Source organism: Pezoporus occidentalis, unplaced genomic scaffold (assembly GCF_034315485.1).
Source record: "Pezoporus occidentalis ecotype Australia unplaced genomic scaffold, CSIRO_AGI_Poc_V1 ctg20, whole genome shotgun sequence".
In the NCBI taxonomy this organism is placed as follows: domain Eukaryota; kingdom Metazoa; phylum Chordata; class Aves; order Psittaciformes; family Psittacidae; genus Pezoporus; species Pezoporus occidentalis.
Genome location: NW_026913856.1, coordinates 3,967,521 through 3,988,661, shown reverse-complemented (window position 1 = coordinate 3,988,661; position 21,141 = coordinate 3,967,521). Strand labels below are relative to the sequence as shown.

General features: G+C 37.1%; 1 protein-coding gene across 9 annotated transcripts in view; it reads right to left on the bottom strand.

Annotated features, from left to right (window-relative positions):
- Positions 1 to 21,141, bottom strand: part of WWOX (WW domain containing oxidoreductase) — a 524,801-nt gene that overhangs the window by 336,721 nt on the left and 166,939 nt on the right. The window contains exon 9 of one of the 9 annotated variants that reach the window (XM_062618289.1): positions 18,276 to 18,401. The exons of the other annotated variants lie outside the window; for them this stretch is intronic. Coding sequence (XP_062474273.1) covers positions 18,291 to 18,401 — 111 coding nt within the window. The 3' untranslated portion in view covers positions 18,276 to 18,290. Of the gene's footprint in view, positions 1 to 18,275; positions 18,402 to 21,141 lie in introns of those variants that run through there. 9 annotated transcript variants of the gene reach the window in all.

Here is a 21,141-nt window from a genome sequence, read left to right as displayed (position 1 = left end):
AACAAGCAAAAAGAGAGATGGATAGTACTCCTCATATGAATTCCACCAGTCAGTGATCTACTATGAAATAAACAGTATCTTCTCTGAAAATGACTATCTCTGGAAACAGTATTCAGCTATTTTATAAAAAGAAGTCTTAATAAATATCTTCCATTATTTGCTGTATTTTTATTATCAGTGTTTAATTAATTCATGAATTTATATATGCTTGGACTTATACATAGCTATGAGTTTCAGAAGCAGATCTTTTGAGATTTTTCTCCGTTTTAACAGTTTTAAATCTGAATAAGGATAGAAATACAGATGAAAAATTTCAAATTATACTCTTCCCATCACTGTCTGGAAAAACAACCTAATGCACCAAACTATTAGCTGTTTCACAGAGAAGCAATCCTACCATTTTCAGTCCTTCTTTGTACAGTAATATCTCGTATTCCATAATGTTCTACCGGTTTGGCATATTCACTTTTCCTCTGCACTGTAAACCTACTCTGATTAAGTGCTGGCAAAAATTTATGATCATTTAAAAATGAAGTATCTAACATATCAGCAAGTAATATCTTTCTCTACCTTAACAGAGCATCAAATAGGCAGGGAGACAAAGTACAATATGCCATAGGCTTCCACTCACACCTTTCCTTCTTGAAAGTACTGGCCTAGAACAAAGGCTGAAAGGTCTTCTAATATACATGGGACACTTATCCTCACCTAGTCAGCCTTATTTGTTCTCTGCCTCATGTCCTCCTTGCACTGCTGCCAATGCTGATTTCCTAAAGCAATCCTATGCCTTGTTATTACTTCTAACAATTATGCACATGTCCATCTGCACAAATATGTTATGAAAATTATAATCTTTCTTCATGATGTGAAGTTCAGCAAATTATATTTAAAAGCTTTCGGGGTGGTTTGGCTGGCATTGAAGTAGTCAATCAATCAATTAACAGAATAAACCAGAAGAAATAACGGTAGAATATGAGTTTTTTCAAAGTTTTCACTACAGATGGAGTTAGATAAACCTAAGAGCTTTTGAGAGCCTCGTACTTTATGTATGATACCAGCTGACATGAACTACATTTGAATGAAAAAAATAAAAATTTGAGATGCCCAGAGTAGAACGTGAGTTTTTATGATATTTGCATGAAGAATTACATCTTCCCATTCTCACTGTCAGAGTTCAAATCATTGATGGAGTTTAGGGATGGGGAGATATAAAAAAGGTCAAGGAACTCCTCTAGATTTTTCATCTTCTATAACCAGTCTGACAATTCTGAACCTTTCAGAGAAAGAAGGCTAAAAATGTTTATTTGTTAAAGAAATAAATGTGTGCTGCTTAAAACAAGCATTATATTTAAGTAATTGTTAGCTTTAAGCTATGCCTCAAATATTATGCTTTCTACATATTTACTCATCATGGTATATTGAGGATTTTGACACCACTACCTTAATACAAACCAGCCTGATAATTCTCAGGATTATTTTCAATATTTTAAATTTATAGCATATAATTTTTAATTTTCTTGAAAAAAACTCTCGAGAATAATTAAACAAAAAATTACCTCCTACATTACTGCTAGATAATAAAAAGCTCCAAAGCACTCTTAAAAATGTGTAGGGTTTTGTCTCCTTACTTTCATTTTTAACACTAGCTGTTAATTGATTAATAAAAAGTACCTACATTGTTAGGAGCACCTCCTAATAAAGTAAGCAAAAGCAAAGATATGACTAACACACCCTAACAATTTTCTGCAAGTGGTAAGTCATTTTTTCCTGTTTCCCTTCCCAATGGAACAAGAAAAATACACATTCTTCTACAGTCTATTCACGGACATGCTGCTTATCTGATGATGCTCTGCTTTGGGTCGTTTTCAGCAGCTGCTATTTAGACAGAAAGGAAGAAATAGTAATATGGGAAAAATATGACAAAACAACTTTTCAAGTGCACCTCTTAGGTACGATTCACTTCAAAATGAGCATAAATAAATAACTTCAGCATACAGAATCTTACGGCGTAAAGGTTTTTTCCATTCTTGCAGATTGGAGAGTAACAAATAAAGAAACCCCACTAAATTAGGGCTTTAAAAATCCAAGCTACTATAAAGAAACAAGATTAACTTAATCCCCTAACAATCCAATTTATGACTAGTAAAGGGTTATGAAAAATTCCATCTAGATGTCAAATATAAGGAAACACAAAGTCTTTGGAGACACATAATGATAAACTGCAGATTGAGCAATAAGCTCAGTGAACAGAATGAACAGTTCAAGAGTTCAGAACATGTTCATTTGAAAGGTGTTCAGTTAAAGAGAAGGGCATGGTATAGACAAAGGCACAGAAAGGTCATCATTACAGTCATTTCATCTTCATTACAATGGTGCAGTCATAGCATTGGTGCACACACTTAAGTTCACACTTGCATGTCAATGCACTGCTTTGGAGATGAAACAAAGAATGTTTTTAATGGATTAATGAATCCTGGGAACTACAGCAGGTATATAAGAACCTGTGCTTTATGAATTCAATTTTGAAAAACGAATAGGTCATGAAGTATCTGTATTTTCTCATCATGTGAGATCAACTAAAAATTACCGTCTACCAAGAATGGTCCTGTTTTTCATCAAAAAAGCATAAAGCCTGTCCTGGATGGAGCGCTTCTACTTGTCAGACTGCAGTCCCGAACTCACTTTTTCAAGCCAGTTGTTATCTCAAATGTGGTAGTCTATAATGAGCAGAAGGAAATAGATGCTTAAAATGTTTCAGTAACAATGAACTCTGGCCTTTGAAATCAAGATTATCTTCTCCTGCTGAAAATTTAGTGAAAAAACTGACAGGTGACATTCAATAAACCAAAATAAGATCTTGATTAGGATACAGAGAAGATAACCCTGCTCTCACAAACAGACAAGTAAAAACCAATGCAGGAAGCCAAAATACTGGTTCTATACATGTTTAGGTTTATTCAGCACCTAGCATTATGTCTGGATAAAATCACTTTGGCAACAAGCAATAGATGTTCAGGTCTTCATGGGAAGTGTCCAAACCAAGTTCTGGCCAAATCAACCTTGTCTGCAAGTGGCGGGCAATCACAACCAAAAGCAGTTCAGCTGCAGGTTAGGGACAAAGACATTCCAACTTTTTTTGCTTTGGTATTTGCATAGTACTTTTCATTAATAATTAATAGGAAGCCCGGGCACTATCTTGTCTCTGATTTCTAATTCTCTAGAATGCAAACAGACAGGATTTTCTTTTTCACAAGACAAGTATGAACTAGAATATTGAAAATTTTACATTTACTTATGTATTTTTTGAATAAGGCAATCTAAGATTGTCCTTCACCAATCATATGCATACTGTAGAAAGATCCATTTACAAAAAAAGAAATCTGAGACAGAATTTCAATTTTAGACAGCTGGTCTACTGACCAAGTGCTGGTCAGTAGAGCTGTTCTGTACGATAATGGTGTTAGAATTCGGCTAACAGTAATCCGTTATGTATTTTGAAGCTTTCAAGAACAGTTACTGAATATTTTGCAATTAGGAATAATTCCCACAGACTTTGGTTTCAACCATAGATGATCTGCACTTTTCAAAAGCTAAGCTAAATTTGGTACAAAAAAACCCTGCTGTTTAAACATTATTTTCAAGAAGTATAGTCATTATGCCAGGTTGATGTCCAAATGCTAACTCACACACAAATAATTTGGACGCCTCTTGGGTAAATTCTAAGATTATCCACTTCCAATAGAAACTAGGAAAATGGTATTTAAAATACCATTTATTTGATGTTGCTTACAATATGTAAGGATTTGGCAAAAAAAAAAAAAAGTAAGTATTTATGTATTTTGCTGTAAAATGTCTTTCTGATGAAAGGGAATAGAACATTCTAAAACTGTTAAAGGAAAGGAGGAAGTATCTGCAATATAGTACATATATACTGTTTGCATTATACTCCATAACTATCACATGGAGCCTGACAGTCATTGGTGACAGTCTGGTGCGCAGCTCCACAGGGTAGTGCATTTACAACTTAGAAAATACCAATTAACTACAGCTAATCAATTCTCTCTCATAAGAATGAAATGTATAATTCTTTTACCGTCTATAGTTCTTGCTACTTCTCCTTACAGGAACTGTGACAAACATAATACCTAAGATGTAGTAAAATGAAAAAATAAATGATTCTATTTACAAGCAGCACAAACGTTAAACTCATGAGCTATCTTGATTAATTTTCTTCATCATACCCAGTTCACGGCTGCAAGAGATCACATTATTTTTAAATATATAAATAAACCCAAAACTAAATCTAGACTTATCTAGATTATGGCACACTAGGGAGGAAACAGAGAAGGTCATGAAATCAGAGACTGCTGTTTTCTTCTCATAATGTAATTACACTTTTGGCTAATGAAATCACTGCAGTCTCAGAGTAAGGGCTTGCAAGTCAGAGCTCTCGCATGCTTGTGTGAGGTGGGGTAAAGAAATGCTGTTTACCATTTATATCTGAGGGATGCACACTAATCCCCAAGATCCAAGTACAAGTTATTCTGGTTTTGAACTCTGAGCAAGACTGAATTTGTGATCAAAGCCCTTTTCTAATTACTACAATAAAAGGAAAATTAGCTGAAGGAGGAGGGAAGTCGGGTAGAGAGAGGAAAAGCATACCATTCTGCGCTGTCAGTACCCTCCAAACAGCTGAAAATAAAGACAGCTTAGCTCAGTGAAGAGAAGCAGCAACAGAGCAAAGCAATGTTAAAAGGATGGCTGAGCACTAGAGGCCTCTGTGCCATTTAGGCATCCACAGCCTTGCTCCACTCTGCACAAACGCTAGTACTCACAGTCAGGGGAGTAATTCAGGTAGAGCTCTCTAAGCTTGTAAGGGACACACACTTTAGGATCTCAGTGGAAAGAACACAGAGGAAGCAATTCCAGTCAGAATTACAAACTCCTGTCCTTGATTGCTTTTTGAGATACTGTGCTAACACCTCACTTATGCCCCCCTCAGCAGTGGCTAACACTTTCCACCATGTCAGGTACTCCAGCGAGTTGTTTTCCCTTTTAGGCAAATCAAGAGTGGCAAGGTCAAGATTTTGACCCACAGCTGCTGGCCAGTCAGGAGCACCTGTATAATACAAAGTAGCATTAACCCCAGGGAAATTAATGGAAAACCAAGATTTCTCACTTGGATAAACCTGTCATCCTTTTATTTTCTATTAACAGTAAGGGGAAGGGAAAATATCTACTTGCTGTTAGTTGCCACTGGAATAACAGTTTCTAGCTCGTGGTAGCCAACTGCACACAGCTGGCAAATTCCAAAGGACGAAAAAACGCTGCCTTCATATAAGCTAGGCAGTAGTAATATAAATTATTTCTGTCTTTGGCTAGATATTTAGGGGTGAAAAAGTTCTACGAAGACACAAATGTTCATGTGGTGGTTTTTTTAAATGAATATTTTGGTCTTTAAAATAATTTTAATTAATGACATGAAGAGATCCACCTGATCAAAATACTCTGTTGACTGGTAGCTTCATTTGCTGCTTCAAACCTAGCTTTAGGAGGCTGGTTGATACCCGAGCTCACACATGTAGTCTGGAACATACCTAACTCTTGGCTTCAAAGCAGGGAAGTCACCTGATGATTAACCTGATATGATTGGTTTTGAATCAAAGTTACATCCCACTTGAATATAGAACACCTGGAAGAAAATGAAAACCAAACCCTTTCCTTCTTTTTGCCCTTATTAATGTCCAAAGCTTTCTGTGTGAATGTTAAACCCAACAAGCTTACTGAAATGAGACCAGCTTACAAGCAAGGAGGCCATTATCACCCATCACACTAAGTGAACCCATTTCATTTTTAAATCTAGTTGCAAAATTAGTTCTTGCCTATTAAACAATTCTCCAGAAATTAATGTCAGAAGGTTTAGCTTTGACTGTCATGAAGATCACCAAAACCACTTGTGTTTAAGATGCTAATTACAGGGGCTCAATGCCAAAAAAATAATTCTGGTAAATTAAATTCCATGATTAATTCATAACGTCCATTTTAGCATTAATCCTAGCATTAAGATACACAGTAGTCCCCATACACACTCACATACACACATCTCTTTCACTTTGGGGAATAAAGTAATTCCTAGGGTTTTTTTAATAACTCTTTATATTTTATGTATGTTATTTAATTAATACAACTGGAGAGTTAATCCATTAGTTTGTATTTCTTGTTTTTAACTTCTGTTAAGGCCTGTAGAGTTAAAAACCAAGTAAATTCTCAGGCATCTTAGGCAGAAGTGTCCATGAAACCACCAGGACTAATGTATTTACTTTTGTACATCATACTCCTCTACGGTTTTGGGACAACATAAATTCTCACCATTTATAATTTAAGCCTTAAAAGTAATACCTGGCTATAAATACCCAAAGGACTGCAGCAATAGTATATAAAGACAGTAACATCAGGTACCTGGAAATTTCTTATAGAGTTTCAAAACAAAATAATTACTGGATGACAGAGATCTTAAATCACTACACCAACATCATGACTCTACTACAAGAATTCTCTATAATATTCTTTCCAATAAGAGCATAAAGGTTTATATTCCTGTTGGGGGAATGGGAAGAAACAGCAAATCTTGGATGTCTAACATCTTTTTCTTGTGTCTTCACTTGCTTTGATATAATGCAATTCATCACAAGTACATGTTTCTTCCTAAGCATGTTGACTAATGCAATTTTTTATGAACCAGTGATGTGACAGGGTTTCTCAAACTTAGCTCTTCCATTTCCAAAAAAGTGACCCAGGAAAATATAGTAAAATGAAATAAAACTTTAAATGAAGTCTTTACTGTCTGAGCCAGCAAAACAGACAGCAAAGAGATTCATCAAGTGCATTATGTACTGAAAAGACAGCTGCTCATATACCTAACAGTTTCCTTCAGTTCATAACTCTAGAGGGGCTAATAAGCATTTAAAGTGCTAGTACGAAATATTTGTTGATAGTATAATGACTGATGTTTTCAACTAGCAGTTGAAAAAGCTTCTAAACAACTTCTTTATTTAACAACTATCAGTTTTCACTGTCTTTTGCATGTGGTTTTCATTGACTCTCTTTAAAATGTATTTAAAGTCAATGAATCACTTCAGTGAAAATATATTCTGAACATCAATTTGAATAAGATACATTTTCACCATGTTTTTGATAACCTATTGCTAACAACGGCATTACTACTATTAGTTTCCTGATGATACTGTTACTGACTGTTCACTGTAGACAGCACCTTCTGGGTTTTTTTTCCATTTAGTATCTTAAGTCATATCTAGAGCTGCTCTTTTAGAGCCTCTACATACTGCTTTTTTCAAAGCAGCAGGGGCATCTCATCTGCTCAGTTACTTATTAGTGTTGCTAAAGAATACCATTTCCTCTCGTGGCTGATGAAATATTAATCAAAAACAGGAACAGAGTGATTCCCAGTGTGGATGTCTTCTAATGGTAATACATGGAGTCTAAGAGAGATCTGGAGGTCATGTAATAGCTCTTGAAGGCAGGGAGGGGCTCAAAGTAATGACATTGTATACTGAGTAATGAGATCGTGTTCAAAGAGCACTGGATAGCTTAATTATTGCTGTTCTGTAGAAAAAAAATCACGTGTGATTATAAGGATGCATGCAAACATTTATTGGGGACAACAGCCCACAAATGAAAAAAAATCTTTTGTAAACCTAACACAGAGACATACAGAGGTGAACTTCCAAATTATTACTGTCTCATGTCCATATATCAGTTAATCATAGTAGTAAAACAGTAAATAATTACCTGCTCATTCTGCCAGTTATTAAATGTCCATCCCATCCTGTCTTTTGGTATTTTTGTTCCTATTTTTTTCATAGGGTTTGAAAGAGGAGGGAGGAATTAGAATGAAGAACAGGGAGGCAATTGAAAGATACTTGGGAAAGAAGCGACAGCTCAAAAAAAGAACCTAAATACCGTTATATATAATATTATATCACCTTCTTTTCTTCTAAGCTTTGATGTAAATAATTTTGATTGACTTGGAAAAAGCAGTTATCCTCAACAACTTCTAAACAAATAAATATTGCAAAATCCTGGTCTTTCTTTGGTGGTGGTGGAAGTGTCCAACCTGGAACAACCAGTAAAATAATTTTAACACAATAAAGCCATCAATAATAGAAATAACCTTCTAGAAAATGTGACATCAAAGAAATCATGTTCAACTGTGTCTGATGGCAGGAAAACCTACTCAGTACTCAAAATGTCAAATTCCATCAATCTATGGATACTAATCAAGTCTGGTGGAGAACTGCCAGACCACTTCCCCTGTCAGTTCTGAAGAAGAAAGGAGGACAATGACATTTACAAAAATAAGGGTATTTTTACCTCTAATAAATATGTGATGTTAGTATCATCCTTCTGTGATTCAGTGAATTCTAAAGGTGCTATAACACTGGACGAGATGAAATATGGCCTGCATTCAGACTCAAAAACAAATGTCATCTTTTGGTACTTGTGTTTTGCAATTCTTTGAGTAGAAGGAGGCATAAAACAGTCCTGTCAGCAGTCAAAGAACAAAACAAAAAACAAACAAAAAAACCAAACCCAACCCAAAACTGGTTTTCAACACAGTTTTTATATTAGTTCACCTGGCAAACCTTTGCGCCTTGAAAAAACCTTAATATCACTATCTAAGTGGTGAATATAACGGACAAACATAGTAACAAGCAGGTGGGAAAGATGTCTAGGAAAAAAAAAAAAGTTAAAACTTTGTTTTTAATCGTACCATTAAGGACACGACACTTTTCAGCTATGAATCAAAAAACACTATATAAAATATAAAAGTGTAACCGAGTTGCCTTCCACTCATACATAAGTAAAACTGAGAAGCTAAAATACAAATTCATTTCTACAAAGTCACTCAAACAGGTCAGAGCCTGGGTCAGGAACAGAGAGAAGGTCACCTGGTATTACTTCAATTTACAACTCCTTTTTCTTCTATTTTGCATGGCACACAAGATAATTCATGATTCAGAGGAAAGGCCAAGAACACATATGCAGGAAAAGTATAAAGGCAGAAGTTAACAGCAAAGTTACTTAAAAATCTGTAACTTTTACTTACATTTATTCTATGTCGGAAACAATTTTTGTATGGGAACTGTTTACTGTTCATTTAAATTAGTTTTCCTCCAAGAAAATTTAAAGACTAATTTTGTTCATTACAAATTCTGTGTTGTCTCTATGTAATTTTCATGCTAATAAATTGGGATCCAGTTCTGTTACAAGGATGCTAAAGTTATAATGCTTTGCTAAAGTTTCTGGGAATCTGCACTGGACATCAGCAAGACTGGAGTCTGCTCAGCATCCTGAAGCAATAGTCCTTAATGAGAAGAGGTGGTGAGCTGGTTTTGATAAGTAGTAATAGGATGAGCGAAAAGTAATATACCAGCAGTTGATATATTACTTGACATGTCAATTGTTGGAGAGTTGCTGTATTGAATTTGTACCTACAGCAAACACAATACACAAGATTCTAATATACTGCAGTGTTTGCTACATATTTTCCAAGTGATTGTATTGACTTTGTAAACAAAGATTATATGAAAAAATAAAGACTCCTGTACCATATAATATTTACCAAGCGAACAAATCTATCATAGCTGGAAATAAAAACACAATTTTACCAGTGTCAGGAAAGGAGGAAATAAATTGACCATTTGAAATGAGATCAGATACTTCAGTCTGGATCTCAGGCACCTAAGAGAGTCTTCTTCCAGTGCAATAGTTGATTATTATTTTATTTTTAAATATTGCAGGGAGGAGAAGGAGAAGAGGAAGAACGGCGCATCAAATGCTTAGAGTGAACACCGCAGGTATTTTAAAAATCAAAATTAAGAAAAATGCTAAATTTACACTATCCAGGTCTAATTTTCCTTGTTATGACACTAGCTAATTTCCCATAGCAGTAGTACCAGAAGACCTCTAGCTAAGTCCAAAATCACTTTTTTTTTTTTACTTTTGCAAAAGGTTGCATTATTTAGATTCAGAGAAATGTTGAGATGGGATCAGTGTTTAAGTTATAAAAACAATATTTTATACCACTTGAGTATTTGTCCACATACGGGCACAATAAAGAGGTGAAAGGAAAGGACAGAAGAAACTCCTACAAAAATTACTGACATGCTATGCCAATTCAAACATAGGTGACTCAGCCAGGAGCTCATGGTAAGCCTTAACTTAGTTCTTCCACAGGTGGAAGATGAACAATCCTCAGAAGTGACCCTTATTCTACTATATTCCTCCTCTCACTTCTTTCCCACTGTTTCTGCCACTCTCATCTTAGAATCATAGAATCATAGAATAGTTAGGGTTGGAAACAACCTGAAGATCAGCTAGTCCCAACCCCCCTGCCATGGGCAGGGACACCTCCCACTAAACCATGTCACCCAAAGCTCTGTCCAACCTGGCCTTGAACACCGCCAGGGATGGAACATTCAAATCTTCTCCTTCTTATCACTTCAGCTGATAGTGCCTTTATCGAGGCATTAAAGAAAAACAAACCCCAAACTTATGGTCATGTCTGCATTACTATCACTGCTGTGTTTGCACCTATATAGGTGTAGCAGAGAAGAAAATACCTTGGGAAGTTCAGCGCCATGGAGCTCCATGTAACCTTCCTTATCCACGCAGCTCACTTATCCCAGTGGCTCTGGAGCATAACCTTCTCTAAGCACCCTCCTTTTCTGGCTGCACTTGGGCAGCACTTGAACTCACATGCATCCTCAAGTGTTGCCTGGTCTGGTTTTGAAGAATGAAAATCTAAGCAAAGACTTTAAGTTAATAGTGGGGCCTCGACAACAGGCAAAATTGTTGGTTTTTTTTGAAACAAAATCAGAATTACTTCTGGAATAACATTAACAAAACAAAGTTGTGTTCCTGAAACACAGCACACATCTGAAATAAGTAACACTTTTTGTTATTTGGTGGACAGACTACTCTTCAGATTTTGTAAAATACTTTAAAATAAACAGTTCTCATCATAAGATTATTTCAAATACCTCCTAAAGCAGAAAGTTACTGCTAACAAATCTGTGAAAATCAAAGTCTTTACAGGACTTACTATAAGATTCTAATTTGACAGCACAAAAGTTATTTTATATTTGCTCCAAGTACATTCTCTATAAATTAAACTGAGAAAAAAAAAAAAACAACCAACCAACCATATTTATCTTAGATAAAGATTACTGTACATGGGATTTCCAACCTCCAACCCCATTACTACACAAATTTTACCTATTACCTTATCAGACTTCGTTTCTTTGTGCAGCTCAGCTTAATCTTTAGATTATCTATGAAATTCATAAGTTTTGAAGCTGTATGCTTAGGTTTGAAGCTAATATTGTAAGTCTAGTCTTTAGTGCGCCGAAATACTTGTAAGCAACATATTTTCTTAAGTAAAATAGAGCGATGTCGCCCACAACATTCCCCACACAACAAAATGTGTATGAAAAAGGAACACGTTAGCAGTAAGCAAACTGTCATAAGCAGAGCACTGTATTTAATATTCAGATCAAGGCATCTCTGTCTCATCCCAGCAAACCCTTTTGACAAAAGCCATCCAATGTCTGCCAGCAGTATTGAGTCCAGCTGAGGACAAATTTCAAGATGAACCTGAAATCAATTTGCCATCAAATTTTCATGCTTCTCCCAGACTATCTGTGGCATTTTAATTACAAGCACCCTAGGCGGGGGGTACTACAGATATTGACACTTAGCTCCTACAATAAACTTTATTGGCAACCTCTGTCTGAATGTAGTACTCAACTAGAATAACAAGAAATATATGAGGATATCTAAGCAATAAGGTGGCATAATCACTTTGGAGTGGTTTTGTTCCAAATGGTGGACATCTCTACTAAAGAAACTTCTGGATTAAAATAAACATCTGTTTGATGGAAAATTCACTTTTGTAATGAACTTGTACAAGATCCCAAGTCCTTGATAAGCAACATTTAGTTTCCTCTCTTTCGAATTTAATTTGGTGGTGTTCTTATCTAACATTTATAAATATCTGAGGTAGTTCATGTTAGCAACTGAGTTCAAACTGCATCAGTGACAAGCTACAGAATCAGGGAATGTCTTTACATCTGTTTCAACTTCTGCTCCTCAGGATTCTCTTGTACAATTATATAACGGCTACATATCTTGGCAATTAAGGATCTAAACTGGAGATGAACCAATGATTCGCAATTTCTGCAATATACAATTTGGAGCTTTTATAGTAAAGATATTCAGAAGCAGTATGAATAGATGCAGTGTCTTATTAAGCACAGTAAAGGCAAGATTGCTTGCAAGCCAATTTTCCTCACTAGGAAGCGTTTAGGAGAGTTAAAGATTTGTAAACGAGACATTTAGAGAGGTTACCATGCCAATACGAGGGTGGTTTGCTGTAAATGGTTAGGAGAGATGGAGGGAGAAGGAAATGAAGACAAGGTCACTGAGGACAGATCACAAATCTGAAACTTATAAAAGGTAGGTGCAACAAGAGGGTAAATATAAAAAATATGGAAGAAAGAAAATACAACATTTTTCTACAATATTACATCCTAATACAGGAAGAAAGAAACTGTAGGAAATGTGAACGATTCTGACAGCTGAAAAAGTCTCGGTAATTAAAAACTGTAGGATGCTTTATTCGGGTGTGATTTGCTATATCCTAAACTGCCAGGTAGGAGATGTCAGCAGCAAACAAGCTGATTTACATGGGATATCCATGTGTCTGGATTATTGCTTATGCTGGAACCCCAACACAAAATGCACAAAGCTGAAAAATGAAAGCTTGTAATATGAGGCAATTCTACAAATTACAGGATTACATGACACTTCAGTCTCCCAGGCCCCATTTATTCAATCAAAGTAGTATTCTCTATTTGTGTCCATTGTTCATATATGAAATTCAGGTTCTAACTGAAATCAATTAACTTGAAATGTAGAGTGACAGCTATATCACTGCATAAAAGCTGGTGGTATTCCACCAGGCAATAATAAAATAAGAATTAAATTAAATTGGAGAGATGTCAATTTGATAGGTGGACCACTTGGTGGATAAAGAACTGGCTGGATGGCCACACACAAACAGTTGTGGTCAAAGGCTCAATGTCCAGCCGGAGACCAGTAACGAGTGGTGTCCCTCAGGGGTTGGTGTTAGGACCAGTCTTGTTCAACATCTTTGTCGGTGACATGGACAGTGGGATTGAGTGCACTCTCAGCAAGTTTGCCGATGACACCAAGCTGTGTGGTTCGGTTGATACGCTGGAGGGAAGGAATGCCATCCAGAGGGACCTTGACACGCTTGTGAGGTGGGCTGATGCCAGCCTCATGGAGTTTAACCATGACAAGAGCAAGGTCCTACACCTGGGTCAGAGCAATCCCAGGCACAACCACAGGTTGGGCAGAGAAGAGATTCAGAGCAGCCGTGTGGAGAAGGACTTGGGGGTGCTGGTCAATGAGAAAATGAACATGAGCCAGCTTCAGTGTGCACTCGCAGCCCAGAAAGCAACCGTATCCTGGGCTGCATCAAAAGGAGCGTGACCAGCAGGTCGAAGGAGGTGATCCTGCCCCTCTGCTCTCGTGAGACCTCACTTGGAGTATTCTGTACAGTTCTGGTATCCTCGACACCAGAGGAGGGCCACGAGGATGATCAGGGGACTGGAGCACCTCCTGTATGAAGACAGGCTGAGAAAGTTGGGGCTGTTCATCCTGGAGAAGAGAAGGCTGTGTGGAGACCTCATAGCAGCCTTCCAGTATCTGAAGGGGTCCTATAGGGATGCTGGGGAGGGACTCTTCATTAGGGACTGTAGTGACAGGAGAAGGGGTAACGGGTTAAAACTTAAACAGGGGAAGTTTAGATTCGATATAAGGAAGAAATTCTTTCCTGTTAGGGTGGTGAGGCACTGGAATGGGTTGCCCAAGGAGGCTGCGAATGCTCCATCCCTGGCAGTGTTCAAGGTTGGATTGGGTAGAGCCTTTGGTGACATGGTTTAGTGTGAGGTGTCCCTGCCCTTGGCAGGGGTTAGGAATTAGATGATCTTAAGGTCCTTTCGAAACCTAACTATTCTATGATTCTATGATAATTAGGTTTTACTGCAGATGTTTCATCACTAAAACTCAGTTATGTTCTTTGCTGTTGAGTATAAAGCAAAATATTGCAAATAAAACAAAAAAAAAATCCACATAAATATTGATCAAAACATTTACAAACTGTAGTGAAAAAAATCTCCCACAATATTACTCATTTTCAGAGTTCTCAAACGGTTTTAAAACATGCTGTCTAATCAGCCAAGTACTGCTATTAAAGTCAAGTGTGTATCACTTTTAACTGTGGCACAATCTCCCATGTGAGAAAGGGAGAGGCTGGCTCTGAGAGCAGCAAAGGCACCAACCAGAAACATGGGGACACCCCACCCACAGTAGGCACATCTCTCAGCGGGCACAGTACTACTGCTTGCATCAATGAGAAGTTTGTCAAGTGTCAACAGAGGTCTTTGAGACTCACATTTTAAAGGTGCTACATAAAGCATTATCTTATTTTCATTTTCCAACCCAGATTTGTTTGGTTATGGTTTTTATTTTGGTTGTTTATTTTTTGGTTGGTTGGTTTTTTTACTGTGAAAGATCTAGTATGTTGCACTTCCCTAAGTATTGAAGTGAATAAGTTTTGAATAAAAAATTTGAATAAGCTTGAAAAAATGTTCAAAAACTTTGGAAAAGTTCAAAAACTTGAATAAGTGTTCCTTAAACACCAGACAGTACACTTGGCTCAAACCTTAAAAGTGTTGTCAGCAAAGTGTCACCCAGCCATAATTCCACCTAACACCTCGTAGCACCCGCTACAATATTCACTGATCAGTTGATTCAAGGTAAGGATTCTGCTTGGTACCTGCAGCTGTGCCTACCAGTGGGGTGGATATGAACCAAAACTCCTAGGTTGTGCTACAGAGTGGCACCAGTCGCTGCTCGCTATGACACCGGGCACTGCCACATTGCTCATGATGTGGGCCAAATAACACCCCTGAGCACATATGATCCATAGCATGTGGATGCCAGGTTGGATGGGGCTTGGAGCAACCTGATCTAGTGGAAGGTTTGCCTGCCCATGGCAGGGGGTTGGAACTGGATGAGCTTTAAGGTTCCTTCCAACCCAAACCAGTCTGGGATTCTATGTTTCTACGAAAAATAACCAATATGTTAATTATTGTATTTTAAATATACAGTGCCCCTTCTGAATCAACTTTTTTAGGTTGTCTGAAAATCAGATGTCTGAAATAAATTCTATTCAAATTTAACTTTTATTAAGTATTTTTCTGCTAACAACATACTGGAATAATCTGGCCTAATAACTTAAAACTAGACTGTGAATCTGAGAGTCAAGCAGGTATTTATCAGGAGTGTCCCACAGTTTCTTAAATGAAGCATTAGCTTGACCCACAAAGAATAAACAAAGATGTTTATGGTTTAAACCCTCTTGGGATATATACTCCTTCAATAACTGAACTAATAAGATTTCAACTGCGAACATGGTTTGGACAACATATTCTTTCAATTAGTTTTATTTTAGTATAAGTATGCCAGCAAAATGGAATCTAATGTCACATCGGGAATTTCCTGAAATGGAGCACTACTGCTATTAAAGTTATCTGATTCAAGCTTTTAGACAGAGTTCCACATGAAGCGATGTATTCCCATATGGGAGTGAATGCAGTTATCAGTAGCCAAGAACAATATGTTGTTTAAGCCACTCCCTGAGGCATAAAGAGCTCAAACACCTTTCAAAATTGGTGTGTGACAGATAATTCACCCATACATCATTTTACACACTCATATATATAACATAATGAAGCCAAGTTAACATTTGTGCTGTGCTTTGAAGATGGGAGGTGAGAATGCTTTTATTACTAATAAACTGTATTTTTTCATAGATCAGCACTGAAACTTTAATGAACGTCTGGATATTGAAACACACATTACAAATCATTTAGTGATTCCAGTTTTAACTTCAGGATCCCTCATGATGAAGGAAGGATTTAAGTTTACACTCACTTTAGGGTGCCATGCTGAAAAAAAACTGTCTTGTTTGAGGCAGTTTATTCTGGGTCCTTCCGGCATACATTAGGCTGTCATATAATGGGAATACATGTACATGTATTACATTGAACAGAGTGCATTGCTAATACATAGTCTTGTGCACTGGGAAATTCTGGTGACTCAAGGGAAGCCATTAACTAGCTGTAGGTCAGCTTCCCCTGCTGACTAACCCAGGAGTAACTTTAGCATTTTAGGCCCATAATAAAGTAAATGTAACACAGCTGGAATAAAATGGCTCCTCAGGATAATGAAGGGAAATTGCAGAAGCATTGTAAATTGTATGTAACATTACGAAAAGGAAAAAATGCTCTGAAAAAAAGATCAGAAAGCAACAACAAGTAACTTAAAGATAACATTTCATCTCTTTCTGGTTTTCTTTCCACAGAATACTCAGTTTAATAAACTGCTCTGTCATAAAGCACATCAGCTGTTTAATCTGTTAAAGTCAATAATAGCCTTCAAATACTAAGCTTCCTCAAGTTTTTCAGAATTTTACTTGAAGCAATCCAACAACTAATCAAGTTTTAACAATTAACTCCATGAATTTTAAGTGAGTTTGTCTTTCAGGTTTTGGCTGGCTGGTTTGTTTTTTAATTCAGTGAAATAGGCAATCACAACACTTTTGGGGAAGATATATATTAGTGTCCTGGGTTCAGCAGTAGCAGTCGTGTTTCTCCTTCGTGGTAGCTGGTGCAGTGCTGTGTTTTGACTTCCAGCCTGGGAACAGTGCTGGTGATACTGATGTTTTCATTTTTTGCTAAGTGATGTTTACCCTGACCAAGGACTTTGTGAGGCTCATGCTCTGCCAGGGAGGAGGGGAAGCCGGGAGGAAGCAGAGAGAGGGTGCCTGACCCAGGCTAGCCAAAGAAGTATTCCATACCACAGCACGTCATGCCCAGGGTTGGGGGTAACTGGGAGTTACCCGGAAGGACACGGGCTTCTGGGTGGGACTCGTTTCTTGGTCGGTGGTATTGTATTCTCTTCCCTTGTTATTTCTCTTATCATTGTTGTCCTTGGTGGTAAAGGTGGTGATTTGTGTTGTACATTGGTTGCTGGACTGTTCTTGTCTCAACCCGTGGGAGTTGCACTCTTTTGATCCTCCTGAGTGAGTGAACAAGCTGTCTGGCTAGGGTTTAAACCACGACAATTAGGAAAAAACAAAATTCATTATTTCACTTAGCATTTCCAAAGAACCATTACTTTCTAGGTTTTGGGAGCCAGCTTTCTCAAATGATTATTACAGCATAGGAGGAGCTGTACATCCACAATTCCGCTGTTAGCCCTGTTAAGACTAAGACGATCACACCCCTTTGCCACTAAAGTACTCCTTCTTGAGTTACTCCCTGATTAGTCCACTTCTTGTGTGGTTTCTGCCCAGCTAGAACATGCACGTTTCTACTCACGTATTGACCTTCCATAGAGTTTTGGATCTGAGGAAGTTTTGACAATGACATATACCCTTCTAAGCAGTAAGTATCTCCAGCTGAAGTTGTTCACTGTCTATAATGTACAGCAGAAATAACACTAAGATTATCTTACCCTTTTCAGTGTAGCACCCAGATCACATGGGCAAGTCTAAGAACACACACAATGCGGCAAAAGAAAAAGGGGTCTCAATGAGAGTGATCTATGGAGATCACAGCATTTTAGAAAAGGAGAGGGACAGAATTAGCCTAGCCAAAACAGCTATGTGCCAAATAGGAAAGGGTGGAAAATGAAAACATTCATCAACACCATTTCTCTCCTAGTTTTGTCTGCTTAAGTCAGGCAAAGGAATGGGCAATTCCCACCTCATAGTCCTCCAGGGACACACAGCATTTGAAAGAATAGTAGAGGATCCTTTTATGAGCTCCTCACCAAAGAAGATGTAGAAGCATAGCAAATAATAGAAATTATGTACAGCACAAGTGTTTTCTTCAAGATGCCCACTGAACTACTCCAGAAACTCAAGAGACTACATATTGCAAATGAAGGTACAGAGAAAGCTTAGAAAGAACATTAAGAACCAGCATAACTTTGAAACACAAAATGAATAACTAAATACTCGTGCCACCTACTGTGCATACAAACAATGTACAAAGCCACCCACCAGTGAAGGAAAAGAAGCTCACTGACCTCACAGACTGATTTTACTCCATTTGTCACATAGCCACAGGGTAGGAGTAGGTCACATGAGCCCACATTCTTATCTCAGAAAAGACAAATTGACAAGAATGGCTAAACCTCCTCCTCCTTTGCTGAACAGCCAGTATCTAAAGGGGGCAGGAAAACAGGCTATTGGGGATTAAAAATGAAACTCAGGAAAACACACAGCAAATGTACCTTTCATTTAAGTCCAGTTGTGCATTTCTCGGATTTGAAAAAGATCCATATTTGAAAACAAGCTGACCTTCAGACCATTTTCTACTCCTTGATAAAAAACATTCAAAAGCCATTCAATTAAACAGTTGCATCTTTTTGCACTAGGTGCCTCAGTGAAAAAGACTTTCTTTTCTTTCATATTTTACATTTTTTAATGGGTTTCAAGATAGAACAGGTAAAAGTAACGAAAACCAATGCGGGAGGGCGACTGCAGTGTTCTCAGAGCCAACAGATCACTGTAACTTTAACCCTAAATCATTTTGGAATCTAAGAGAAGTGCATAAAGGGACAGCAGGGTGAAACAAGACAGCTGTCACTTAAAACATTGCAAAGGCTCAAAAGCAACAGAAAGGCCAAAGAATGAATGCAATCAGAGAGTGCAGTTCGAGGGAATTTCTAAAATTATTTTGAAGGTGTAAAAGGAGAGGAAGCCAATTTTAGCACAGGTAAGGGTTGACAGTAGTTTAAGACCTCTTCAGAAAGAAGTAGCTGATTTCTGACCTTGGTAAGAAAGAGAAGTTCAGTAAACTAACATTATTTTGTTTTTTAAATTAGGGTGTTCAGCAGCATAGTTGAGACTTCTAATCACCAGAAAGGTTTGGGTTGGGTGGCACAGGGGCAGTTGGTTTTAATGCATTCTTATCCCCAGGGTCCCTCTGTATGGGCAAATGAAAGCTGTAATGACCCGCTGCATAAATTAAATCTCTCAAAGACAAAATACAATAGAAGATTGATGCATAAAGACAAAACTGGGCATAAAATAGAAGGATAACTGCAAGGCCATAACCATATCTTGATATGAGATTGCAGACTTGGGGAGCTTAACATCTTGTTCTGAAGATAATGTTGAAGGAAAGACTTTAAAACCTGTGTATTAAAACTAATGAGCTAAATAGGCGATGCATTAAAAACCTAAAATCTGGTGTCATTCTTGGAAGAGTGAAGACAAGCACGATCATTTTTTGCTCCCCTGAATGCTGAATTACAGTGATTAGATTCCTCTACAAGCTGCATTAATTTGTTATTTGCATGGAGACAATGTAATAAGAAAACATCTTCCACATTAGTGCAACAGACAGCTTTTATGCCTGAGCTCTATAAAGAACAATTTTGCAATTTTCCAGAAAGAAATAGGGTACTGGAATTCCAGTATGGAATGGGAATACTCCTTCTCCGTACAATAGCCACTTCAATTAAATATACAAGATTTGAGACTACACCATTTTCATAGCTGTATCCTAAGAGGCATTGGTTTCCTTGAGCCATGTGGTCAGACAGTTTCAAATCATGTAAGAAAAAGTTAAATTTTAATAATCAGCAAGATTATTAAAAGAACACTTAGCAAAAACAGGCTGACATACAGAAATGTTAAAATAGGCATAAATGACTCATGATCCATATTCCATTTCTGAAACATGTTCAGACCCAAACTGGGGATACATTATTTTCTTGCTGTAATCCAGCAGTACTTTTGCCATTTTTATTAAGCAAGAGCATTAATAAGGACTCTTATTCTGCTTCAAGAATCTCACTATATTTCCTACAATCAAGGAAGGGACAGAAGTAGCTAAATGCCAAAATTAAGGATGATCACTCAAAGCATAATATTTTATTGGCTAGTATTTTATTGGCTTCAGTGAGGGCTGACTTTCATACCTGTTTTCCATATTATAACCAAATAAATAGGCAGGCGATTGTTGTTTTCTTCTACAGGAAAACTGCTGAAGTGTTAATAACATTAAGTTATTTAGCGTTATCTGCTGGTTAAATTCAAAACTTATAACCAGGTTTTTATTTCAGATTTTCATAGGTGGCAGACATCACTCTATTTACTCCAATTTGCTTTGTTGAAACTTCTGATTCTTTCAATTAATTTTTAATAACTTTAACAAAAAACAGCTCTTAAAAAGATAATGGTTCAATATTGAGATATAAAGAGGTTTCCAAAAATGCAAATGACCTTCATCTTTAACCTATTATATATGAAGACAACTACACCACCCTGCTGCAGGACATGCTCTCTTTTTCAGTTACCATCAATGGGCTATAGTTTGTATTTTTATTGGTTTACTTCAGATGCTTATTGTGAACATAGAATGGTATGCTAAATGCAAAAAGGTGACAAAAAAGGGAAAAAAAAAACACCCTAACAATCAAACTACTGGAAAAGGTTACTGAACAACAAGATAAAGCGAAATAGAATAGCTTCCAGAAAGCTAGTATTTGTATCCCTGTAGTGTTAATTATGCCCTGGATTTTAAGGAGATTTTAAATTGCCTCTTTCAACAGATGTTCTCGTAAAAGAATGGCTTATCTGGGAAATGACAGGTCTTTGTCAAAGCTTACCCAGTGGAATACAAAAATTAGCACCAACTAACTATAGCCCCAAGTATGACAAACTCTTTATTCTCAACAACAATATGCCACCCCTATTAGCAGCTAGCTTACTAATTATATCTGAGATATCTTGAGCAGCTATAAAGAAGCAGCCAGTTCAAGTACACTAGTGAAGTTGACATGTAACCCTTTTCAGAGCTGGTCATAGTGAAATCAATCATGTATATGAAAAGTGGTTTGATGACAAAAAAAAACCAAAACCACCAAAACTCATCCAACCCCCAAAAGATACAC